This window comes from Epithele typhae (genome assembly GCF_022376455.1).
Source record: "Epithele typhae strain CBS 203.58 chromosome Unknown BXZ73scaffold_23, whole genome shotgun sequence".
NCBI lineage: Eukaryota > Fungi > Basidiomycota > Agaricomycetes > Polyporales > Epitheliaceae > Epithele > Epithele typhae.
The window spans coordinates 168,347-192,381 of NW_025954214.1; the positions used below are offsets into that span (position 1 = coordinate 168,347).

Consider the following 24,035-nt stretch of genomic DNA (forward strand, 5'->3'; position numbering starts at 1 on the left):
GGCGTGTATGTTTATTTGTTGTAATAGGAATCAGGATGAGTCGGCTTGGTATATAGGAGAGTCTGAACTTGCAGCCTGAGGCGTGTGTCCTTGAGTGTTGAAATTTGGTTGATTGAGAACCAGTATTGCCCAAAGCAGCGTCCAACTCGTCAATCTGCGACGGGTGCGGTCAGCGGGGACAGCACAAGACGAGCACGGCCCCGGGGACGCCGATAGAGAGCGCACCGATGCCACGATCGCTTTGACATCGAGCAGCGCGACGATGCCGTGGTGGCCGTTCTTGGTGGACTTGGCCACAATCACCTCTTCGAAGCACCTGGCCTCACTCTATCCATGGGGTGAGTGAGTGTTGGAGATTGAGAGGGTGGTAACTTTTAAGCGCGCCGCCGACACTATCGGTCGAATCGACCAAGGTGCCGTCCACGTCAAAGAGACTGTGCGGGAAAGATCAGCGGCGCTAAGTGCAGTTGTCCCGCAGACGATCGCAGGACTGCCTTACATTGCCTCGAAGTCGAGGGTGACTTCAAGAGGCATGGTGGATGGAAGGCCCGCAGGCTTGAATCGGAACAACTCGGATGCTTGCCGGGATACTCCGCCTAGTCGAGACCAGGACTGAGCGTTGAGCGGCCTACCGGGCCGGATGATGCACGTGCAGCCGGCGAAACAAAGAAGGTAAGTATTTCCCAACCGCCATGATCACCTCCGTGGACCGCGCTAAAGGCACGGTCCGGCGCCGCGCGAATAAAAGTAAATTGATGAAGCAACCGACCCTTGAAGTTTCGCGCGCGGTCTCTTCACTTCTTACTTGCTGAAGGCCGTCGGAAGAATCTACCTCCAGGCGTCAAGGGCACATCCGACAACATATACGACGCATTAAAATTACACACTTGATTCCTGCATGCTAGGTTACGGCACTGTTCTATCACTACGATTTGATACTTCTCGCCTCCGACTCCTCCTCGACTCGCCGCGCCCACGGCTCAGAGGCCGTTCCAGTCAAAGACACCAATGAGACCCGCGTCGGGGTGGTTGATCTGCCCCGTGTACAGCCCGATGACGAAGCGGAGAGGGCTGGACTGGCCGCCGCGGAAGTCCTCGAGGCTGCTGACGAGCGAGTCGATGTCCTGGTCCTGGATGTCGTGGATGACGCCCTGCTGTATGGTGAGCGTGAGCTGGACGTCCTCGATGTCGCCCCCGAGCGGCGTCACTGCCCTTTCTTCCTTCGCAGGCCGGTTCCTCGCCGATGGACGCTACGAGCTCCTCAACCGCCTCGAGTCAGGCGCTGAGGGCGTCGTCTTCAGTGCTCGAAAGCACTCTTCCACCTCTCTCAACCCCGTTCCGCGTGCCATCAAAATCATGTATTCACACTCGGACTGGGACGTAAGTGCTCGTTCGCCCCGCTCGCTACTCTTGGACACTTTGCCAAAGCCTCACATCCACAGACGACCGAAGCCGAGCTTCAGTCCCTCGCTGCGGGCCACCCGGATGTCGCCGATGTCCACGACGTCTTCGAGGACGCCGAGTACACCTACATCGTCACCGACCTCTTCGACGCGGGCGACCTGCACACATATGTCTGGGACAAGGTGGCGCCCCTGGCTGGCGACGTTGCCGCCGTCAAGCGCATCTTCCTCGGCATCCTCGACGGAGTGGCCGCGTGCCACTGGACGCTGGCGTCTTCCACAGCGACCTCAAGCTCGCCAACATCCTCGTCGACGAGGAGCGCGGCCGTGTCTGCATCGCGGACTTTGGGCTCGCGACGACCGAGGACTGGAGTTGCGACTACGGTGCCGGGACGCCGTGCTACATGTGTCCAGGTCTGTCTCCCTCGCTCAGTCCGTGCGCAGGACATGCACTGACTTTTCCCACTTATGCAGAAGCACTAGGGAGCACAGACGACGACAATGAGACGCTACTCCCGTACGACACTCGCCGGAACGACATCTGGGCGCTCGGGATCATCCTCATCGAACTCACCTGCGGCCTCCGCCCCTGGGAAGAGGCCTCCGCGCGCACGAGCGACCGCTTCCGTGCGTACGCCGCGGACCCGGCCGCCCTGCGCACATTCCTCCCGATCTCGACAGCGCTCGACGCGCTCCTCCGCCGCATCCTCCTCGTCCACTCGTACACCAAGCGGGCTCCGCAACCAGTGACGCTCGAGGAGATCAGAGAGGCGGTCGAGAGGATGGAGAGGTTCTGGATGGACGAATAAGAGCTCGCGGAGACTGGTCCTGTCGTGCAATTCACGTGGGACACGGCGAGGCGCGTCGTGCCGTGCATGACGCAAGAGGAGTGCTGGTCGGTGGAGGCCGCGTGCGTGGGGAGGAACCCTATCAGCACGACGTCGGAGAAGGCTGCCACTTCCGCGGTGGAGGCTGCTGTGCTGGCGCAGTACGCTGTCGCGGTACGGGAGAGGGAGTGGCAGTCGTCGGGCTCGTCGTCGGCGCCAGTGTCGGAAACGTCGGAGTGCTCGTACGGGCCAGCTGGGGAGCAGGTCGAACAGGCGTGCTCGGCGGGCTTGAAGAGGGGGAGCATGGGGACGTGCCGGCCGTCGATTTGGAGGAAATTCGTTTCGGTGTTCAGGTTCCGTGTAGCATAATGTGTCTACTGTATTCCTTACTTCGTACTTGATACGGAGTGCACCAATCCATCTCACGTGCATGTGTCTAAGCTCCGCCTCCGATGGCAGCGCGTGAGGAGCCGTGTTTAAATGAAATAGCTGACTCCTGTGGTTATTTCCCGATGACAGCGCATCAAGGGCATACCTCAGCAATCCATAACCCATGAGCGCCTCGTCATCGGGACTTGCGAGTACTAGTGGCCAACGGCGGGTATTTATATGGCCAACGCTGCGTGGGGTCAACAACAGCCCACCGCATCGGTAGACTACCCAGTTTTGCCCCTCACATTGAATCGCCGCGCCTTCTCAATGTCTTCTTACCTAGTTCTTGGAGCGTCTCGTGGAATAGGAGTGAGTGGCTCGGATACTCCACTCCCCCTTTGAGAGCCTTGCTGACGAACCATCTAGCTCGAGTTCGTCAACACATTGGTATGTGTGTTTTTTCCAGCCAAGCCCTCGATGCTCACTTCCGTTCACCTGTAGAGCAAGAAGGCCGACAACAAAGTGTTTGCTGTTGTTCGCACCCCAGAGTCTGCGACCCAGCTGCATTCGCTCGCGTCGAAGCGATCGAATGTGTTCACGGTCAAGGGCGACCTCGACTTTGTGGAATCTCTCAAGGTGAGCATCGCCATTGTAGTCGTCGTGTTCGTCGCGCTCACAGAAATTGGCAGGCTGCTGCCACGGAAGTCGCAGGCCACACTGGCGGAAAGCTTGATGTCCTCATACTCAACGGTGTCCGTATGGCCTCACAATACGCCGGTCTGACCCTGGATAAGTTGTGAGTCGCACGTTGAGATAACGGCGCGCAGTAGTCAGCACGCTCACCACGGTTCACCAACAGCCCCGACCCCCAGACCCTCGAAGAGGACCTCGTGGCCGGCGTACGTCCCCTTCCCGCTCGCCGCCCAGTTGTCGACCATCCGTCGAATCTGACGCCCTACCCCAGTTCCGCAGCAACACCGTCGGCGCCGCGCACGCCATCAACGCCTTCCTGCCTCTGCTCCGTGCGGGCGCGAAGAAGCAGATCCTCGCGATCACCTCCTGCGTCGGCGACATCGACTTCGTGCGCGGGACCGAAGTGGGCACGAACACGGCGTACACCGCGTCCAAGGCGGCGCTGAACATGGTCGCCACCCAGTTCGCCGTCGCGCTCAAGCCCGAAGGCTTCACCGTGCTCTCGATCAGCCCCGGGTACGTGAACACCTTCACCGAGGACCCCAGTACGTGCCGCTTCGCTCTGTTCGACGGGAGACGGGGTGCTGATTCAGTGCGGGTGATGCCTAGACGACTTCGCGAGCATCCCTGAGCCCGTTAAGCAGCTGACGGCCACATTCAAGAAGGTTGCGCCGGGCTTCGACGGGAACCCGCGGACGCCCGCGGTTGCCGTGTCGATGGTGCTGGACGTGCTGAACAGGAGCGGGCCGGAGCAGAGCGGCTCTTTCCTGTCCCAGTACGGCAACAAGGAATGGGTCTGATGTAGCCGAGTCGCCACTGGCAGAAGTTGTGTAGACGTGCTGGCAAAAGCCACAAATACTACGTGCATGGGATTCAGCATTGTACCTGTTGAAATTGGCTACGAGCGGAAGCGGCGAAACCCACCGCGCATGTTTGGAAAGCATCTAGTCTGGATGGGATCGTAGTAGTACTTATAGCACGTCGAAGGAGCTGACAGTGGCGCTCTGGATCTATGCGTGATGTCACACATATGGTCGTTGCTAAGTGACAGTCAGCTGATGTTGGCCCTGCCCGCCCGAGCCGCTGAATGCTGGCAGTCAACATGGGAAGCCGGGCCGCCGCTCTTCAGGCTCGACTCCCGAACTATTCCACATCGTCTTGGATGATCCCAAAAAACTCTCTGTGCGCCTCCGTACGGGTGTCCATGCAGTCAGTCTCACTTGCTCTGTCCGTGTTTCATCGGGATTTATCGCGCGCAGTCACCTCCGACATGATATCCGTGAGTCTAACAGGAGGTGGCTTATACACCAATGCTGACCGAATTGAAGTTTAGACTGTCTGCGGACCGAACTAATCGGATCTATAGCGTCGCTTCGGGGACAAAGTGGAAATAGCTAGCATGTATGAAGTCAACGTGGTCGGTGCAAGGATGGTCGGTGTCTTCTCTCTCTCTCTCACGCACTCTTCAAGGACCACACTACCATGTCTCTGTGCAAGGACTGTATCACTGGTGCGCCGCTGGCTTCATAGCCATTTAGAAACGCTTGCAAACATCAGCTTCAGGCGTCCGTCACGAGGGAACACCCACTGGTGCGTTCCATTGGAACTAGATGAATGTTTGAAGAGTAACACGTACTAAACGAGCCACAGGTACTATCGCCCAGATTGGAGGATTCGACTGCTACGTCGCGACACCCACTGGCGATTACGCCAGGGATAAAGTCCTACTCTACTTCCCAGACGCTCTGGGCATGCAATCCCCCAACGCCCACGTAAGGAACCCTCTACTCCCGCCCGTGGGCGTGCTATCAACGCACCGTCTACCCGCTCATACGCCTCCCTCCGACGCACTAGCTCCTCGCCGACGCCTTTGCGACCAACGGCTACAAGACCGTCATCGTCGACTACTTCGAGGGCGAGCCGGTCCCGCACGAGCGCGTCTTCGCCCCCGGGGGCGCGCAGGGCTTCGACCTCCTCGCCTGGCTCGGCCGGCACCCCGCCCCGCGCGCGCTCGAGATCATCCGCGCGGTCATCGCCGCGCTCAAGGTGGACGGCGTCACCAAGTTCGCGTCAACGGGCTACTGCTACGGCGGGCGCACGGGCTTCGACCTCGGGTTCACGAACGAGCTCGCGGTCGTCACCACCGCGCACCCGTCTCTCCTAAAGTGCCCCGAAGACCTCGAGGTGCGTCTCTTCTCGGCGCTTCCGGGAAGACGGTGTGCTCGTCGGTCTGTCGGCGCTGATGATCTTGCTGGCTGCAGAAATACGCAGCGATGTCCCGTGCGCCGCTCCTCATCAACTCGTGTGAGGTCGACCAGCAGTTCCCCGTGGAGGCGCAGAAGAAGGCGGACGAGATCCTGGGTGGCGGCAAGTTCGCGCCGGGGTACGAGCGCACATACTGGGAAGGGTGTCATCACGGTTATGCCGTGCGTGGAGACATGGTGAGAATACCCGTCCGCCTGGGGGTGTCTACGTCACGCTCTGACGACGGGTTGGCAATTAGAGCGACCCGAAGGCCAAGGCAGGTATGGAAGGCACCTTCGAAGGCACCGTCAAGTTTTTGAAGAGGTACTTCTGAGAACTCCGCGCTGTACGTTTAAGATGGGAAGAATTAGTTATGCCCGGCGGAGGGATTATGGGTATACATCGCACTCCAGAGTCATACGCTTTGAACTTGGGTAGTTAGTCGCACACCGTCTTACACTCCCATTACTCCACATCGCACAATGCCAGCATCCATGTATAACGATTTAGAAGTGGCCCTGTTGGTTCCGAGTTCCGTAGAGTGAACAGAATTGTAATTCAGAATCGGACGAGCAAGACAGACGGTCAGGACAGAGTCCCCTCGACGGGTGCCTAGCGCTTATGTGCTTATGCGCCTCACTCCCACCATCATGCACGACCATCCCTTGCCTGTCCCCGTGAAGTACAACGAAAAGTAACCGCATCGTGAACGATAAATATACAGATCGTGGGAGACGTGGGAATAAGCGGGGGTCGAACTTATGCTCGAGGAGGGGTCTAGCTGGGTATCTTTCATGTAACTGGCCCCATCGCCCACCTCATCGTGTGAAGCCTCACGGTTCGCCTTCGCCTTGTCTCCGTGCTTTCACCTCTCCGAACGGCTTTCAACCGTCGTACCATCCAAGCTCAGTCAAATCTCCCCATGAGCTCTCTGCGCATCCCGATCGAGGTCGCCGAAGTGGTCATCGACGCCGTGGCGGCCCAGGAAGACTCCTCTCGGGCCCTCGCGCGCTGCGTCCTGGTGTGCAAGTCATGGTTTCCCCGAAGCCGCCACCGCCTCTGGCACAGGCTCATCATTTCCAGAGGCGAGCAGCTATCCGCGATCTACAACACCCTCGCACGCGACACCTCTCTGCGCTCGATGATCCAAATCGTCCGGCTAGAGGATACCGTACTGGACTCGAATGTCGACCAGCCAACAATCTTCCCGATCGCCGCCATCGTGGTCCTTCTTCCCCACCTAGGCCACATCACCGCATGGGAGTTCCATGGGCGGCTTCGTTCTTCCGACCAGTCTCTCTTCCCGACGTCCCCAGCGATTCTAGCTTGTTTGCGGCAATATCGTGCTGTGAGGAAGCTCATCCTGCGGGTATGCTCTTTTGAGACTGCTCTGCACCTCTATCGCCTTGTCAGTGCCTTTCCTGCGCTGCGGGACGTCCGGATGGATTCTCTCTCTTTTCGGAAACCAATCTCAAACATCTCCCTCCTCACGCCCCACACGCATCGACTGGGCCTACAAACGCTGCATCTGAATGAGGTGCGCGCCTTCTAGCCCGAACCCGACCTCGTGATTGATCTCGAGGTTTTGAGCTCCCTGCAGCTCAGCCGGAGTGTACCGCGCGGTTGATTTCTAACACGGAGTCCCTGCTGGATATAACGCTGAGCAGCGGCACCACAGTAGGATCTGGCGGGTCCTTTCTGCTTATTTGACGTGCAATCCGCTAACGTTCAATACTCTGTACTAGGTTTCGATATTTCTCTTTTCACAAACTTGAGGCATCTATCTATTCTGCAAGAACTCAACCATAGCCCCGACTTCGAACTTTACGAAGCCTGTCTCGAACTTCCGAATTCACTACTTTCGTTTACGTTGATATTCCGGAGTTCTGTGGTGCACTGGGACAGCGCTGGTTTGACGCAAGAACAGGTGTCCATCGTACAGCAATTGACTCAAGTGATATCGCAACACGCCGGCCTCCGATTGACAGGCCTCACGTGCGTCATACAGATGCCCAGACGGAACCAGATGCCTCGTTGGACAACCTTGCTGGAACAATTATTCTCGCCGTTGTTAGAGAGAGGTCTGTTGCGTATCGCTCCTCCAGACTACTCGAGTACGTATTATTCCTCTGAGAAAATGCGCACGCAAACTGATTCCTGTCTGTATCGCTCAAACCAGCCCACAAGAAGCACATTTCAGAGCATGGGCATATTCGACAGCCGGATCGCCTCGTGTTTTCTCCTAGTGGAAGGTGGGCAGCAAGCACCCTGTGGAATCCCAACTGGGTGTTTGCGTCGACCATGTCCGAATGCATCGTCTGGGACAATCAAACCGGAACATCACTCCCCTCCCAATGGTACCACCTCGCAGATCCACGTTCCTACGCACATTTTCCATCTCCTTTCGCTTTCTGTCCGACTGAGAAGCACTGGGCCATCGCATCGCGCCACGATATAACCGTATTCCCTCTTCCGGTCGAGACTGCATCGACAAAACCTACAGATCACTCTCAACCTGTCGGGCACATCAAGCTTCATCTGGATGGTCTGGTTATGAGACTCTTGTGGTCTCGGGACGGCAGCCAAATATTCGCTCAAGATTCGGCAGCCAATGTCTACATCTACGACGCTCTGACATCCAGCCACCTCCGCACCCTCTCTCCCCCACCCATCTGCACAGCATCGCCGTTTCTCAGGCTTCGGAGCCGTAGACGGCGTGCGGGCACTTTGGCGCTGTCGGCGGACGAACGGTACCTCCTCTCCGACGTCACGGCGATCTCCCCCTCCACCCCAGCCGCACACACCGAGTCGATCTGCGTCTGGACACTGGACACCGGTTCCTGCGAACCCCACTTCCCCCAACACCGCGACAGCGCACCGCCGGGGACCGACACGCAGATCTGCGCGACGTCCCTCCGCGAGCATTCGAGCCCCGCCGCACTCGACCACCGCCCCCACGTCGTCGCGATGTGCGACAACGGCACCCTGCTCACCGCCGCGGCCGGCTCGCCCGACGAAGTGGCGGCCGTCCGGCCTGCGGGGCTCCCGGCGGACCTCAGGTCCATCTCGCACGCGTCCTTCTCCGCCGACGGGACGCGCGCGGTAGTCGTCGGCGCGCGGCGCACCCCGTTTTGCCTCGTCCTGGACACGTTCACGGGCGCGACGATCGCCGTCCTCGACGACCGCCGCGACCCCACGCTCTACAGAGACGTCGACACGATCGTGGATCTGTCGGGCGACGGCCGCGTTGTGGCGATAAAAATCACGAGGTCGGAGTGGTGGCTCTGGAGGCTTGAGGACGGCACGGTGCGCCAGGTTCCCAGACGCGAGGACGGACAGGATGTGTGTAGATGTGCGCTGTCCCGGGACGGTTCGATGGCTGTATGTGCGACTGAGGAAGGAGAGGTGTTTTTTCAGAATGTGGGGGAGCTCAGAGGCTCTGTTTTGGTGATATAGTCGGACGAACGTAGTAGGCCGAACGAACGCAGTGACCGTTGACGACTATCACGACGAGAGAGCGGCGGTGCTGGCAGACGAAAATACGATCTTGCCTTGTCCAACGTCCTGCGGTCCATGCATGTCGTTCATTTACTAGATGGGAACAGCAGGGATGAGCGATATGTCGAGCAGGGTGGGGACAACATGCGGAGGAATCCACGTCGTCGACGCTCACATGACAATCCCAATCGAATCTGAGGCATACATACGTACTAGCCCGAAGCCGCGCACCGCTCTAAATCCAGGTCCTCCTCCGCCTCCACACGCCTACCACGAACCCCCCGGTGAGCGCCCGCCTAGAACAGCAGGTCATCGAAGCCGTTGCCCGCCTGCTTCGGCGGCGCGGCGCTCGCAGCACCGCCGAACGCGCCCGCACCCGGCTGCTGCTGCCCACCCCAGAACGACGCCTGCGCCTTCTCCTTCTCGAGTGCCTTCATGCTCTTCTGCGCGCCTGGAGCGATGGCGGCAGGCTTGGGCCCCGAGCCGAGCGACATCGACCAGAGGTCGTCGAAGTTGGCGGAGTTCTTGGGCTGTTGAGCGCCTGTTCCGGGAGTGGTGGCGGTCGTGCGGGACGGCGGCGACATGGGTGTCATCACACCCTGGCCCATCAGCGGCGCGCCCATCATGGGCGGGGGCGAGGCGACCATGGGCTGCATCATGCCCATAGAGGCCTGCATGGGCGCCGCGGCAGGGGTGGATGACAGCATGTTGAACAGGCCATTGTTGGAGCCAGGCTGAGGCTGCATCGGCTGCATCGGCGGAGGGGACATCGACTGAGCGGTGATTGGAGGCGCGAGAGCAACTGGGGCAGGGGCGAACCCGGAGGTAGCCGGAACAGCTGATGGAGGGGCACTCTGGAAGTCGTCGAAGTCGTCGTCGCCGCCACCTGGAAGCTGTCAGCTTATGCAGAACGCGAAGACCAATACACGCGCGTACCAACTAGCGAGGTGGGAGCAGCAAGGGCAGGGAGCGCCTTTTCCGTGGCTGCAGGCAAGGCGCTGCCGAAAGCGTCGTCGTCCATACCCAAGAGATCCACTTCAGGTTGCTTTGCTTTTGGAGGTTCGGGAACAGCGGGTGTGGGAGCGGTGTTTGAGCGAGACGGAGGAGCAGAGTGAGACGACGAGCCGCCTTTCGAGACGGAGTTCGAGCGCCGAGCAACGTAGTCATCGTCACCGGCGTCGTACTCCTGGAACTGCCTCCGTGAACTGGAGGAGGCGGAGTGCATGTCACCGTTTCCACCACTGTAACTGTCGTATCCTGTCCTATGTGAGCATAGAATGCATATGAGAACAAAAGGCACTCACCACGGCCACCATCGTATCCACTACCGCCACCACTGTAACTGCTGCTCCCCCCTCCGCTGTAGCTGCCATCACCATAGCTGTCGCTTCCAAATCCACCATAGCGGCTTCCACCAGATGAGAAACTCATAGCCTCGTTGCCAGTCCCGGTATATTTGTGCTTGTTGGCTTTGGCCTTACGCCGCTCTCCACGGATTTTCTCGACGTCACCGAGAAGCTCGACCAGTTCCTTGGACCGGTTGCGTACTGCATTCCATTTCAATGGGCGCCGCAAAGACTCGACATATGAAACATACCGTTGATACCCTGATCTTTTCCCTTTTCATCCACGTAGTAGAAGTTCCTCAGCATCTTAATAGTGCCGACATGGGAACGTGCATCGTCAACCACTCGTTCGCTGCCATTCTTCACCAGGTATTCGAGCAGTTGGAGAGCCTTCAACGCACCATTAGCATGAACTACACTTCGAGCGTTGACACCAACACACCTTGTAGATCTGACGCCATTGGCGTGCCTCTTTCTCCATGAACCGTGCGTAGATAGCGGGCATGATCTCGTTGAAGTTTTGGCTAGATACACCTTAGCAATAGCCCCTTCTCTTCAACAACGTACTCACAAGTTGAATGTGCTGTACGTAGTGTGATATTAGAGGCAAGCACTCAACGTAAGAACGGAACGGGACGTACCCTTGGGCAATATCTTGCATCAACGTCGAACTCGCACCCCTACGGGCCAGAATCAGACATTGCTCCGCTATCACTCAATCACACATACCAGGGCTCATCGTTGGTCGCGTCGCGGACCTTTCCCTCCATCTCGCTAACATTGAACACAACATTCTTCGCCTGCGTGCTGTCAGCGCACTTGTAGCAATCTCATCCGAACAAGGGACGGACCTGGTTGTACATCGACTTTATGTCGTAGATCGATATTTGGGAAATAGCATTTCCGAGGGATTCAAGACGGTCCATGGCGGGCAACGGATGGGGAGAGAAGGAGGACGTGGACGTTGTGGACAGCACCGAGCTGAGCGATGCGCGCCGCGTTGAGCACCGTGACTTTTCGTGACGTGCGTGACTGGCGGTGCCCGGCGACGATGCGGTTACCACCGGACCGATGGGGCCGGCTGCCAATAAACGTCATACCACATGACCAACGACTCTTCAAGCTTCAGCACCCTGCATGATGACTTGTTGCAAAGATTGCAACTTGATGGTGAACTACATACAGCTGCCTGAGAACATTCATCAGAAATAACCATACCTCGCCTCTGGACCTCATGTATGCGCCTATCTTTCAGAAGTTTTGGCAGCGGGGAATCGTGTCGTCCCGATTTGGGATGCTCCTGCGCATGAGCGTCGGCTCTGAGACTCGGAGAAGACTTCTCAATCTGATGTCTCTTGCCGCGAACATATAAGTAGGACGCCCTGCACTACAGTGCCTTCGGCCCTCCCGCTAGTCAAGGTGAGCACATTCCCAGCTCGTTGACTGTTCCACATCATCGCGAGCTTGATGACTTTAGTTGAACTGATCGTAGTTCCAGGATTCAGGAACGAACTTCACGACCTCTCAAGATCTCACGACTCAAGTCTCAAGGTGTGCTGTTACGCTACAGAAGCGGTGGTACATATACTGAACCGATGGTTCATCGATATCGACAGTCATGCCCTCCATCCTCTCGCGCCTCCGAAGGCGTGCACTCAGTCAGCCTGGTCTCGTTCCTACCCAACCAGACACCCCGCCACCAGCTCCGCCAGAGCAGCCCACACTTTTGCCATCGCGCTCAGAACCTTTGCTTGTGGACCGGCGCATCGTCGAGGACTTGCCGGCTCTCCTTGACTCAATCGAAGCGAGTCAGGTGACACCCGGTGCTCTCAAGCCGCCCGACCTCGCAAACGTTCAGGGCTTGGTGCCTTCGGTCTGGGCAGCAAGTATGATAAGCCAGCGACAGATCAGCACTCGCGCGAAGGCTCGGAGAAGGAGAACAGGCACCTTCCCGCCGCCCCGTCTGCGTGGAAGGCAAAGCAGCACGCGGCGCGAAGTTCCCAGCTGCCGTCCGCCACCAGTTCTCCATGGTCGACGTTCGGACGGCATCGGCGCACCGCCCGCTCACCTTACGGCAGCTCCTCCGCGCGGGGTTCCCGGAAGGCCAGCGCAGAGTCGACCACAGCGCGCAGTGCATCCATGGGCAACGTCGCGGACAGCCACGGAAAATCCAACCTCGTCTCTTCCGCCTCCCTCGACCACTCCCGCTCGCGGCTGACCGACAGTGACAGCCCAGACTTCTCGGTGCTTTCTGCATTGACGGGGTCCATCTCGAACATATCCGCCCGCTCCCACGCCTCTGTCGCGGTCACGTTTGGACGGAACAGCCCTTCGCCGAGGGTTCTATCGCCGATTCACTACCACGAGCACGCGGGACCAGTCCACACGTCGATGCCGGTGCTTCCATCGGTTTATTCGAGCGACAATGTGCCGCAGCGCGGTCATACGTTCCCTCGACGCGACAAGCGTCACAGGAGCCGCCCCAGGTCTGTACAGCGAGGCGTAGAGAAGGTGCACGAAAGTAGTTTGTTAGACCGTGATACTAGGCCAGAAGCGGAGGGGGCGGAGGGCGGAGATTATAAGCGCCGGGAGGGGTGCCTGGAAGGCAGGGTGGCAACGCCGGGCGACGCCGAGCCTCGTTGTGCGCGCGCGTTGTTGCGCGAGGGCGAGGGCGAGCGTTGTCCTCCTCCCCCTATACCCCGTTCCCGGTCCTCGTCCTCGCACTCGCCGTCAGCACCTTTAGACGGTGAGTCGCAGTCAGGCCACGCCGTCTTCTCTCGCCAACCTTCCTCATTCTTCGTAGCGGCGACCCCTCAACACGGCATTGCCGATCACTTATCACCCCCCTCTCCATATTCCAACCTTGTCGAAGAACCAGCGGAGAACCCCTGCATGGCGGAGCCTCAACATGCAAATGACACGCTAGCAAGGCATCCCAACGGCACGCGTCGATCCGGTACAACGTCGCAAACAAGCACGCTCAGCCGCGCACGCAGCAAACGCGCTTCCGATGCCGGGGCCATTCCCTCTGGCTCCAAGCAAAACGGAGGTGCAAGCCTCTCGTCCGCTGCGTTCCCGATCGTCGAAAAGTCTAGTCCGTCTTCGGCGCCACAGAACATTCCCCGCACCCCCCGTACTGCGAGCGAACCTGGTCTACGCTCTGTGTTAGAGAAATCGGGCTTGGAAACGCCGATGAACAACAAAGGCAAGAGAAAAGCGGAAGAGGTCGACATCACACCCCCCGACCAACGCGCCCATCACGCGACATTCGTTATCCCGACAGAGGGTCGTCGTGAGTGTTGTTTCATCTCCTTTTCGATATGCTGTGTTCACTCACCTCTGGTGTGTCGGCAAGGTTCTCACCACGTTTCCGAAGTTTCTCGCGCCCCCTCTTCTTTCGCCGGTCGCAAGCGTGCTCGTCTCTCAAGCCAGTCTCCTTCCTCAACCCCCTCCCGCTCGCAGTCTCAAACCCGCCCCTCGTCGGCCACCCGTCACCTCACCGACTCCTGGCCCAGCCGCACCAGCATCCCCGCCCCAAGTCTTCACCGTGCCCTTTCCAAGACTGCGTCGATGCGCTCTGGTCGTCCCGACTCGAGGCGATCTGGAGCCCCTGACCTAGCCAACGGTTATCGTCAAGCGGAGTCGCGTCGCAGCATGTCAGAACTCTCGTTCCCCATCTCTGCGCTCGTCGCCCCACACGCTCCTTCAGTCAGTGTACGTTCTGGAGGTTACTATATGCGCGATCCCCGCAAGCCTCCGCGCGTTCAAGCCACTGGATGGACGCTTCGCTTCAACTCCCGTGAAGAACAAGGATCGCCTCTGCACGCGTGGGCCTTTTTCATCGGCTTCGTCCTCTTCCCTCTCTGGTGGATCGCAAGTTTCTGGCGAATCCCACAGACCAGGAGGGTCGGTGGGACGGACACGGAGAAAGCAGTCACATTGGATGATCCCCAGGTCGAACATGGTGAGTTTCTCATTCCTTGTACGGGATCTCGTCCTGAGGCGGTTCGCAGACGCGAGATCCTGGAGAACACGGTGTCGCGTCATGTTGGTCGTCTCTCTCCTCACCTACATTCCCTTCATCGTCCTTCTCGTCGTCTTCGTCCCCCGCGGTTGATTATCCGACTGCATATGCGATGCATATAGCCCTTCCCGTCATCCTCTTCCGGCATCCATACCGGCCCACTGCATTCGAGCATCCCATCCGCATTCTACCTGTCCCTTCTCTGGGCTTCGTGTAAATCTGTCACTCCTTTCTTGTGTCATTCCTTTGAACAATGCACATGCCGTTTCGGTCGGACCATCGGCACCGTTACGAATAATCTACTATTGCATCATTGGTTATGTTGTGCAGTAGATAGCGATACATGCAGCAAACAATAATACACTTCTGTCTAAACATCCGCGTCACGTTCCGTGCTAAGTAGAGGATGAGGATGCTATAAGGGAAGTCATCCATCATCCTCAACGTCGAGGTCACCTTCAATGCCGACGCCCTCGCCGTTGTCGTCAAAGACCACTTCGGTCGGATCGAAGGTACCCCAATTACCCGGATCGTTGTACTCCTCTTGGTATTCCGAATATACCACGGTTTCCGCTTGCATCTCCTGCGAATTATCGCCATTGACAGTGCCTTTTGCGGCAAGTTCTTGCAAGGAGCCTTTGACGGCGTTGAGCATGTCGTCCATACGTTCTCCAAAGCGATCTTCGAACTCTTCCACTATCTGGACATAAGTCAGCACAGCACGAAACACAATTGCATAGAGACATACCACGTAGAGCTCCACAGCCTCAGTGGGTGCCAAGTTCACAACCTGGAGCTTCTCAGCCTTTGTGAGATCCCACTGGCCTAATGCCCGCGTGAGCTGCGTGATTCCCTCGCGCTCTGAGAGGCGGTGGGTTGGAAATCCGCCGAAAGGTATTGAATGGCCTAAATCACATCTGTGATGAGTTGGCCTCCGGTCGTCGGTGCACTAGACGGGCGGCAGGTACTCACCTCTACCTCGACTGTCCGCAGGTTCTCGGAGATGTCATCCGCCGGGTTCTGGTATTTTGGAGCAAGGCCCGCCGCCTCATCCTCCTTTTTGATACGAAGAGCCGTCTTGGTGCGGGCAAGGTGGTCGCCCTCCAGCTCGCGAAGGAGCGTCAATACTTCATAGTTGGACAGCAGCGCCGCGCGGTGATTGAGGACCTTGGTTGGGCGGTTAGGGCACTAACTCCGGCCGGCCAGAAAAAAATCGACGGACCTCCATGGCGAGCCTAGGTTAGACGGGAGGGCATATAGCGAGGGCCAGGAGTGCAGCAGGCGTCCGAGGGCGCGCTCAGCGTGGCGGGAGAAAATGAGGATTTTGGCGACGTCGCGGCTGGCGGTCAAGCCATCGCGGGCGCTTGCAAACCATTCCCGCTTTCCACCCCGCCACCACCATCCGACACCGCGCGCAGAGCTTCTATCTTGCCATCCCCTCCTTCGCGCGTCATCTCCCCTTTTATTCCCTCGGAAAACATGCATCGACCAGGTAATCGCACTGGCCCGGGAGACTCGCTCGGTATGTTCACATCGCGTGCAGGTCAACCACCCAGCGGCCCCCCAGCCTCGGACCCAACCCAGCCATTGGCGGTGGACCCTACCGCGGACCCTTCCCGGGATATGGCATGCCTCAACGCAATGTCATGCCGGGTACCCCAGTCTCCCCACCCAGCGCACGGTCGTCCCCCAGCCATCGCCAGGACTTTTCCAACAGCAGCAACGCGGGCAGAACAGCTTTCCCTTCAACGCCGGAGCCCTCCAGCAACAGCAAGCACAAGCACAAGCAGCTCTCCCTTCACAATCCCTCTCGCACGCCGCACACCAGCAACAACAGCAGCCTCAGGGCGCCGGCGCCAGTGGAACGCTGCCGCCGCACCTAGCACAGGGCGGAGCCACCAACCTCGCCCCTCCGTGTCCTCCCAAAGCGAACTTGGTCTCGACCCAAACGACTTTCCGGCTCTGGGAGCGGCCCCGGCAAGTAGCACGCCTGCGGCTTCAAGCGCGAACACGACGAGCTACGCGAGCCAGGCGGGAACGGGTGCAGGCGCGAGCGCGGTACAGGCGGTTGCAGGGCTGGGTGGCGTACAGCAGCGGGAGTTGACGGCGGAGGACTTCCCCGCGCTCGGTGGGCAAAGCCAGTCGAATCAGCAACAGCAGCAAGCACCGGGGCCGCAACAACCCGCGGCTGACGGGCACCCACCAGGCCTCAACGGCTTCCAGCAACATGGCGATCGGCAGCATCAGCAGAACCTGCTCGGGTCGCTCGCGGGCGGCGTGCAGCAGCAACCCGGGCTGCTCAACCTCGGACAGCAAGCGAGGGGGGTCCTGCCGGGCTTCCAGTCTGATGCGGACAAACAGCGGGTGAGTGTCGCGCGCCGTTGCGGTGGACAGCCCGAGCCTGAGCCTCTCGCTTCACAGGGTTTCACGAACAACACAATGAAGCCCAACACGAACCACAGCGGTGCGGGCGCGGCGGCGTGGGCGTCGCCGAACGCCAACCGTCCTCGCAGCAACAGCCCACCGGCGCGTTCCCCAACGGCCAGCAGAACCACACCCAGTCGCAGCCGGCGGCGCCACAGCAGCAGACACAAGGGCCGCAACAGCATCTGAACGCCCCACCAGGCGTGCCACCACCCGCGGGCTTTCCGCAACAACCGACCCCCGCGCAACCTACTCCGTACGTTGCCAACGGTACCGGTGCCGACACCCCGCACCACCCTTCACAAACACCGGCCCACGCGACGAGTGCCGTCCCACAGACGCCGGCCCAGCAAGTTCTCATGTCGCCAGCGGACCGTTGGGGGCTTCTTGGCCTGCTAGCGTTGATAAAGAGCGCGGACCCGGACCAGAGCTTACTGGCAATAGGGACGGATTTGGGGACGATGGGGCTGGACATGCAAAATTCAGGGTGAGTGCTGCCTTCAGTCATCCTGCTCTCAACAGTCTATCAACTTGCGTACGCAGAAGCCTATATTCCACGTTCATCACCCCATGGGCAGACTCGTCCGCCGCGCATACGGTAGAACCGGACTTTCACCTTCCTGCATGTTATAACGTTCAACCCCCACCTCCCGGACCGAATAAGGCTGCTGCGTTCAGCGACGAGACGCTGTTCTTCATGTTCTACTCGTCACCCAGAGACGCACTCCAGGAGATCGCCGCGCAAGAACTGTGCGTCCGCCTGCTTATATTCGCGTGCTTCACCTAACTCCCATACTCTCTTTCAGGTTCAACCGCAATTGGCGATACCACAAAGAGATGCGAATCTGGATCACGAAGGAAAACAACACGCAGCCGTCAGCGAAAGTTCCCGGGGGCGAGCAAGGACGGTACGCGTACTGGGACCCAGAGAGCTGGGAGAAGGGCCAGAAGGAGATGTCCGTGCTCTATGCCGACCTCGAGGAAAAGAACCACCCAGTGTTCGCGCAGGGCCAACTTCCGGCAAGTGCGGCACAACCGCACACCGCGGCGCCGCCCTCGCGAGTAGGTCAGGCGTTCCAGGGCATCAGCATGGGTGCGATATGAAGAGCGCACACTTCAAGTTCCAAACGTCGCAAGACGCCTCTCCTCACGCCTCAGGACTTCAACGTCGACTGGACAGCATCGTTTCGACCCATCCCTGCCAGTCTCCGCCCCGCTCGTCTATCTCGTTCACCACTCCCCATTCCCTAATTATCCACACACCCACCACCTCCATTCTGTATCGTGACATTCCTTCGTGCCGGTGCTGCTATCCCTCCTCCCCCTCCTTCCCATCATCGAGCTATCATACGCTTGTATCTGTAAACCACACTCTGTTTGAACCATATCATCGTGCCCTCCAGCGTCTTTGGTGTCGAAGCCGGCGCGGATGCCATGCTTCCACGTGCAACGCTGTGATAGCTCTCGGACCTCGGCTGGGAGGTCTAATCCTGGCTGGCGCTCGTTTCAGCTTTCGGCATCCAATCTCCTGCACTCAGCGGGTAGAATAAAAGGAAGAGGTCGTCTGCCCTCGCGGATGCCCAGGAACAAGGTATCTTTCACGGTTGCTTGTGCTGGTGATCGCCCTCTGGTGATGTGAGGAACTGCAACCCAGAGATCCGAATCACATTTGGTCTAGTCCGGAGCTGCAATACGCGAGCTTTGACCTAGCCGACGAGGTCGAGCAGGCAAGCTCGAGCAGAAGTGCAGAGAATTGAGCCATCGAAATATGTTGCTCATGAGCATTAATTCATGAGCAATTTCACGAACCCTGGATGTGGTGCATGCGTGATCTTACCACCAAATACATATTATGGACCGCCACGTTAGAAGAAACGCGCGCACCCCTCTCTATCTCCTCCTATCATGTCCTCGACACATTCCACGAAGTTGCAACCTTCGGGCTCGCACGGACGGCCTCGTCCACGTCGTCGATAAAGTTTCAAACGACATAGAAGAGCAGCCTCGGGGTAGCCACCAGTGATGGAAAAGTCAACGGAGGCATCATGCGACCTCATGCAACCCCATCGCCTGATAGCCTTCCGACTCCCGAGCCTGTTGATCAAGGTTACGGTATGGTTGGACCGCATGCTCCAGTCTCAGTGGCGTGCAAGTCTCGACGATAAATGGTGCTCCCCGTGTGCGTCGGCCGTCGCGCCTCCCGCCCCACCCCCGCCCTCTTCTTTCTCCTCCCCCCTCCCCCTCTTTCTACCATGGCTCGCTCCTTCCTTGCCCTGATGGCATTCGTTGCGCTTGCAACCACCCCTGTCACCGCGCTATGGCCGGAACCTCGGTCTATGAACGCGGGCAGCACCATGCTTCGGCTCGCGCACAACTTCCAAATAACGACCTCTGGCCACATACCCTCGGACCTGAAGGCCGCCGTCAAGCGCACCGAAAAGAGCCTCGCTGACGACAAGCTCGAGCGGCTCGTCGTCGGCCGTGGTGCCGCGCAGAAGAGCGTGGTCGCCTCCGCGAAGACGCTCTCCCGCCTCAAAGTCTCGCTCGCCGCGGGCGCGGTCTCTGCGAGCGTACTCAGCGAGGCGCAGAAGGCCCCCGAGGCGCGCGACGAGGCGTACGCGCTCACCGTGCCCGCCGACGGCTCCCCTGCGACGCTCACCGCGAACTCGACCCTTGGCTTGTACCGCGGGCTGACCACCTTCGGCCAGCTCTGGTACGAGCTCGACGGCACGACCTATGCGGCCGCGACCCCTCTAAACATTCGGGACTCCCCTGCATACGTGCGTCGTTTCGGAGCACGTCGTGTTTTCGTGGCCTAATGCGTCTGCAGCCCTACCGCGGTCTCATGCTCGACACCGCGCGTAACTTGTAAGTGCTTATATGCGCTTCCACAGTCTCGCAACTAGTTTCCTGACACGTTTTTAGCTTCCCCGTCGCGGATATCAAGCGCACTCTGGACGCTATGAGCATGGTCAAGGTGAGTGTGGTCCTGCTTTTGCGCATACAATCAGCTTCCCAATCCCCGTGCCTCTGCGAAAACGCACACATACTCCATCCGACGTTTCTCCGCTTCCGCATGCAGGATCGGGAGGCTGTGGGAGATAGAAGGGGGATCGCCCCGCAGAGTTCGGGACGCAGAGTTGTTGCATTCTCGTTTTCTAGCGCGCATTTACCCCGCTAGGAATGCTCATCCGCATTTGATAGCTCAACCAGTTCCACTGGCACGTCGTCGACAGCCAGAGCTTCCCACTTCAGATCCCCGGCTTCATGGACCTCTCGAAGCTCGGCGCGTATTCGTCCTCCCAGACCTATAGCCCGGACGATGTCAAAGACATCGTCGAGTACGCTGGCGAGGTGAGCTTTTAGTCCGTTTGTGATGCGTCTGTTCATCTCAGATTCCCATCCTTTAGCGTGGCATTGACGTGATGGTCGAAATGGACACTCCTGGCCATACTGCGATCATTGCTGACGCTCACCCTGATTTCGTTGCTTGCCCTGGCGCCACCCCTTGGGCCACCTACGCTAATGGTACACATTCTATTCTTGGAGGCAAAGCGTTATCTGATAATCTATTCAGAGCCTCCCGCCGGCCAGCTCCGCTTCGCCAACGAGACCGTGACGAAATACATCGGGGACGTCTTCGGTGCCATGTCAAAAATGTTCCCTTCGACTCTCTTCAGTACGGGCGGTGACGAGCTCAACACGAAGTGCTACGACATTGACGAGCCTACGCAAGCCTCACTCAACGCCTCTGGGAAGACCCTTGAGCAAGCGCTCGACACCTTCACGCAGACGACGCACAAGGTGCTCACCGACGCCGGCAAGACGCCCGTTGTGTGGGAGGAGATGGTCCTCGTCCACAACGTCACACTCGCGGCGGACACCAAGGTCCTCGTCTGGATCTCCTCCGACAACGTCAAGGCCGTCGCCCAGAAGGGCTTCCACCTCATCCACGCCGCCTCCGACTACTTCTACCTCGACTGCGGCGGGGGCGGCTGGGTCGGCGACTTCCCGACCGGCAACTCGTGGTGCGACCCGTTCAAGACCTGGCAGCACTCCTACTCGTTCAACCCGACCGCGAACCTCACCGACACCGAGGCCGCGCTCGTCCTCGGCGGCCAGCACCTCCTCTGGGCGGAGCAGTCCGGGCCCGAGAACCTCGACCCCGCCGTCTGGCCCCGCGCCGCGTCCTCCGCGGAGCTCTTCTGGTCCGGGCCCGGGGGGAACATCAGCGCCGCGCTCCCGCGCCTGCACGACGTCAGCTACCGCATGCGCACGCGCGGCATCAACTCGATCTCGCTCCAGCCCGAGTTCTGCACGCTCCGCCCGGGGGTGTGCGACCTCACGGCCTGAGCTGGAGAGGGGGGCTCGTTGCTTCGTTCCGTTCCGGCATCCGAAAAGATGGACACATACATCGGATGTGTGGACGGGGACTTTGACATTTGTACACTCTGGTATAATGGATGATGTCGCGGTTGGCTCTATTGCAAGACGGCTGGCGTGTGACAGTGTACGTGGTCCCGATAGCCTTCCTGAGAAGTAGTTCATGTACATCGCCAAGTCACAATGGGGACTCCAGTAAGGAGTGGCCACGTGTATGTAGATGAGGTGATAGCACACCACCATTTGCTTGTGAGACGGATTGCATGGAAAGTGTGTCGGTAGATTCGCGCCACAATTTACAAAAATTGACATCAACGATCTCTACTGGTAGGTGAAGACGAGACTGAGAAACACACGGGCCATGCAAGACAATTGGCGCCAATCGACTTTGCATGAACGGCCCGGACGTCCCAGTCGCGTCACGCTCACGGCTCGAGTCGGAGCGAGCGTGGCAGCGACCGGCGCTCCTGGGCTCGGCGACTCTCACCATTCCCTCCTCCTCGTCTGCATAACCTCCGGCCACTCCGGCGTCCCTTCCTCGTTTTTGGGCTGTATTCATACTAGAACATACCCTTCTTCTTCAGCAAGTCCCTCGATACCATGGCCCTCTCGAGTTCGGTAAAGAGAGCTCTTTTCGACGGTGAGCTTTCTCGCATCCGTGCGCTCTTTACAGCCGACTGAAACTACGCCTAAGCCGCACTTTTCACGGCCTCACAAGTACGTTTAGATTTTGTGAGCTCGTTCTGGTCCTGACAGCCTCTGCAAGATAGCTCTCTACTACACCATCCGAGTGCGTTTGTTTCTTCGTCCTCCACTTGCCTGCCACTCATCTTCACTCTCAGTGGGTACTCGACTCCGTGGCGTCACCAGTAGAGAAGAAGGAGGTCAAGCAGAAGAGTCTAGAAGCACTAGAGAGTCTGGGCCACAAAGACCTCAAGTTGGATGAATATGAATGTATGCCTGCCCTTGATTTCTTCCCTTCCTTGTCCTCAAAGCCTCCCAGCGCAGATAGCGTCCGAGGTAATACACCCTGATGACATTGACGTCCGCTTCGTCGGTGAGTACTCTCTAGTCTAGCCCCATATACCATCTTTAACTCTCCCCGCCTCCAGACATCGGCGGTCTGGAACCCATTATCGAGTCCCTCCGCGAATCCGTTATCTTCCCCCTCCGCTTCCCGCATCTCTTCCAGTCGTCGTCACTCCTGGGCGCACCGAAAGGAGTCCTTCTCTTTGGCCCACCCGGATGCGGCAAGACGATGATGGCGAAGGCACTCGCGAAGGAGTCCGGCGCGACATTCATCAACATCGCCGCCTCGGTGCTCACCAACAAGTGGTACGGTGAGAGCAACAAGCTCGTCGCGGGTCTCTTCTCCCTCGCGCGCAAAGCGCAGCCCGCGATAGTTTTCATTGACGAGATCGACTCCTTCCTCCGCGAGCGGACCAAGGGCGACCACGAGGTAACGGGGATGATGAAGGCCGAGTTCATGACGTGAGTCTCCTGCATTCATTGGTCGTTTCCGCGCTTGGGTGCCAACAAGAGGACAGGCTGTGGGATGGATTGACCTCGAGCACGGACCGGATATTGGTCCTCGGGGCGACGAACCGGCCAACCGACATCGACTCCGCGATTCTGCGCCGTATGCCGAAACGGTTCGCAGTTGGACTTCCGGATGTGGACCAGCGAGAGAAGATTTTGACTCTGGTGAGTGTCCCAATTAAGCCCTTATCTTCTCTCGTGTCCCTAATTTCGCGATAGATGCTCCGGAATACGGATCTCGTCCCTGGTTTCAACTTAAGATTGCTTGCGGAGCAGTCCGTGGGGCTCTCAGGTTCGGATTTGAAGGAGCTGTGCCGGAATGCTGCCATGCTGCCGATGCGAGAGCTGCTCCGGGAGTCGCACGGAGACCCGGAGAAGCTGGCGGGCATTCAAACAGAAGTACGTCCTACCTCGCTCCTGTCAGCTTGTGTGAGGCTCATGCGTGTATCAAGGATTTCAAGCTACGTCCGCTGAGCATGACCGACTTCTTCCAGCGAGAGGCAACAAGTCCGCTGCCTGTGGACTGAGATGGGTGTGCTTTGCTTTGGTGGGCGGCGAGTTCACGAGTTCTCACGGTGCACGACCCCTGGTGTATATGTACGCGCGTACATTATAGTCATCTAATGCATGATAGACGTGTTGTTCTTATCTTGTTCGCGGCGCTTGACTACCCGCAGCTCGACCATGCACAGTTCATGTGCAGCGGCACCCACGTCAGCACGTCTCCATGAAACATGCTCCACGCCACACAGTTCGTCTAGGCTCCTCTCCTTTCCCGGCGTTTGTCTCACCAGCTTCTGCTGCAGGATGTTGGCGCTTCGCCTCATTCACTCCAAAAGGATTCCTGGTATCGAATCGAAGTATAGGGCGGAGAAACGCGTGGGGCATGGTTGTGCCAGGGGCTCGGGCTAACCTGGGTACCCGCTAGTCTCCGTGTCATGGCCGGTGCGGTACCGCTCTCGTTTGTTCCAGACTAGTCCAGCTCTTTCCAGGAAGCTTTATGCTGGGTTTGAAAGTTCAAAATCCAGATATCCATCCCGCCGTTATTTCGCAATCACTGCCACGGTTCTCTAGGATCCGAAGGAGGCGATGTTCCCATGGGAGAGACACTCGCTCCTAAAGTGCGCGCTTGACCCTGCTTGACCCCTCCCGTCACGATTTAACGCGATACTGCGCCGACCTGGGGCCCGCTCACAGAGATGGTGACGCTAGGCTTACAAGGATTTGCGGATGTAGAAGCTCAGTTATGAGCTGGATATCTCGACACCCACTCCTTCTCATT

The 24,035-nt window shown here is 58.7% G+C and overlaps 11 protein-coding genes across 11 annotated transcripts; 8 read left to right on the top strand and 3 right to left on the bottom strand.

Moving 5' to 3' along the window:
- Nucleotides 1–30: 30 nt before the first annotated feature.
- On the bottom strand, nt 31–534 carry BXZ73DRAFT_101264 (uncharacterized protein; the record flags this gene model as incomplete). Its single annotated transcript, XM_048014845.1, has 4 exons — nt 31–154; nt 209–327; nt 392–434; nt 500–534. 4 exons carry the CDS (start codon nt 532–534, stop codon nt 31–33), a joined length of 321 nt encoding a protein of 106 aa, XP_047878002.1.
- A 158-nt stretch (nt 535–692) lies between these two features.
- BXZ73DRAFT_101265 (kinase-like domain-containing protein) lies at nt 693–2,212 on the top strand (the record flags this gene model as incomplete). The annotated part of the gene is made up of 6 exons (XM_048014846.1): nt 693–725; nt 906–1,161; nt 1,229–1,380; nt 1,443–1,657; nt 1,687–1,817; nt 1,878–2,212. The coding sequence occupies 6 exons, from the start codon at nt 693–695 to the stop codon at nt 2,210–2,212; spliced, it is 1,122 nt and encodes a 373-aa protein (XP_047878003.1).
- Nucleotides 2,213–2,929: 717 nt separating this feature from the next.
- Nucleotides 2,930–4,095, top strand: BXZ73DRAFT_101266 (short-chain dehydrogenases/reductase; the record flags this gene model as incomplete). The annotated part of the gene is made up of 7 exons (XM_048014847.1): nt 2,930–2,971; nt 3,029–3,049; nt 3,104–3,238; nt 3,292–3,398; nt 3,462–3,501; nt 3,567–3,840; nt 3,905–4,095. 7 exons carry the CDS (start codon nt 2,930–2,932, stop codon nt 4,093–4,095), a joined length of 810 nt encoding a protein of 269 aa, XP_047878004.1.
- Nucleotides 4,096–4,777: 682 nt separating this feature from the next.
- BXZ73DRAFT_101267 (alpha/beta-hydrolase) lies at nt 4,778–5,873 on the top strand (the record flags this gene model as incomplete). The annotated part of the gene is made up of 6 exons (XM_048014848.1): nt 4,778–4,805; nt 4,859–4,885; nt 4,946–5,067; nt 5,150–5,479; nt 5,557–5,736; nt 5,799–5,873. 6 exons carry the CDS (start codon nt 4,778–4,780, stop codon nt 5,871–5,873), a joined length of 762 nt encoding a protein of 253 aa, XP_047878005.1.
- A 588-nt stretch (nt 5,874–6,461) lies between these two features.
- Nucleotides 6,462–8,934, top strand: BXZ73DRAFT_101268 (uncharacterized protein; the record flags this gene model as incomplete). The annotated part of the gene is made up of 3 exons (XM_048014849.1): nt 6,462–6,867; nt 8,148–8,845; nt 8,890–8,934. 3 exons carry the CDS (start codon nt 6,462–6,464, stop codon nt 8,932–8,934), a joined length of 1,149 nt encoding a protein of 382 aa, XP_047878006.1.
- Nucleotides 8,935–9,333: 399 nt separating this feature from the next.
- On the bottom strand, nt 9,334–11,309 carry BXZ73DRAFT_101269 (ENTH-domain-containing protein; the record flags this gene model as incomplete). Its single annotated transcript, XM_048014850.1, has 9 exons — nt 9,334–9,923; nt 9,974–10,294; nt 10,342–10,584; nt 10,635–10,773; nt 10,826–10,907; nt 10,955–10,966; nt 11,025–11,063; nt 11,113–11,183; nt 11,235–11,309. 9 exons carry the CDS (start codon nt 11,307–11,309, stop codon nt 9,334–9,336), a joined length of 1,572 nt encoding a protein of 523 aa, XP_047878007.1.
- A 1,966-nt stretch (nt 11,310–13,275) lies between these two features.
- Nucleotides 13,276–14,500, top strand: BXZ73DRAFT_46799 (uncharacterized protein; the record flags this gene model as incomplete). The annotated part of the gene is made up of 3 exons (XM_048019757.1): nt 13,276–13,675; nt 13,739–14,347; nt 14,397–14,500. 3 exons carry the CDS (start codon nt 13,276–13,278, stop codon nt 14,498–14,500), a joined length of 1,113 nt encoding a protein of 370 aa, XP_047878008.1.
- Nucleotides 14,501–14,834: 334 nt separating this feature from the next.
- On the bottom strand, nt 14,835–15,635 carry BXZ73DRAFT_101270 (uncharacterized protein; the record flags this gene model as incomplete). The annotated part of the gene is made up of 4 exons (XM_048014851.1): nt 14,835–15,107; nt 15,156–15,227; nt 15,380–15,574; nt 15,630–15,635. The coding sequence occupies 4 exons, from the start codon at nt 15,633–15,635 to the stop codon at nt 14,835–14,837; spliced, it is 546 nt and encodes a 181-aa protein (XP_047878009.1).
- A 251-nt stretch (nt 15,636–15,886) lies between these two features.
- BXZ73DRAFT_89892 (uncharacterized protein) lies at nt 15,887–17,935 on the top strand (the record flags this gene model as incomplete). Its single annotated transcript, XM_048025430.1, has 6 exons — nt 15,887–16,000; nt 16,083–16,266; nt 16,296–16,771; nt 16,921–17,318; nt 17,375–17,581; nt 17,638–17,935. 6 exons carry the CDS (start codon nt 15,887–15,889, stop codon nt 17,933–17,935), a joined length of 1,677 nt encoding a protein of 558 aa, XP_047878010.1.
- Nucleotides 17,936–19,083: 1,148 nt separating this feature from the next.
- BXZ73DRAFT_46673 (N-acetylhexosaminidase) lies at nt 19,084–21,184 on the top strand (the record flags this gene model as incomplete). Its single annotated transcript, XM_048019734.1, has 6 exons — nt 19,084–19,611; nt 19,662–19,699; nt 19,757–19,808; nt 20,036–20,185; nt 20,242–20,359; nt 20,409–21,184. The coding sequence occupies 6 exons, from the start codon at nt 19,084–19,086 to the stop codon at nt 21,182–21,184; spliced, it is 1,662 nt and encodes a 553-aa protein (XP_047878011.1).
- A 630-nt stretch (nt 21,185–21,814) lies between these two features.
- On the top strand, nt 21,815–23,280 carry BXZ73DRAFT_46630 (ATPase; the record flags this gene model as incomplete). The annotated part of the gene is made up of 9 exons (XM_048019725.1): nt 21,815–21,854; nt 21,909–21,931; nt 21,981–22,004; nt 22,057–22,168; nt 22,218–22,271; nt 22,327–22,705; nt 22,762–22,918; nt 22,973–23,152; nt 23,206–23,280. The coding sequence occupies 9 exons, from the start codon at nt 21,815–21,817 to the stop codon at nt 23,278–23,280; spliced, it is 1,044 nt and encodes a 347-aa protein (XP_047878012.1).
- Between the last annotated feature and the right edge of the window lie 755 nt (nt 23,281–24,035).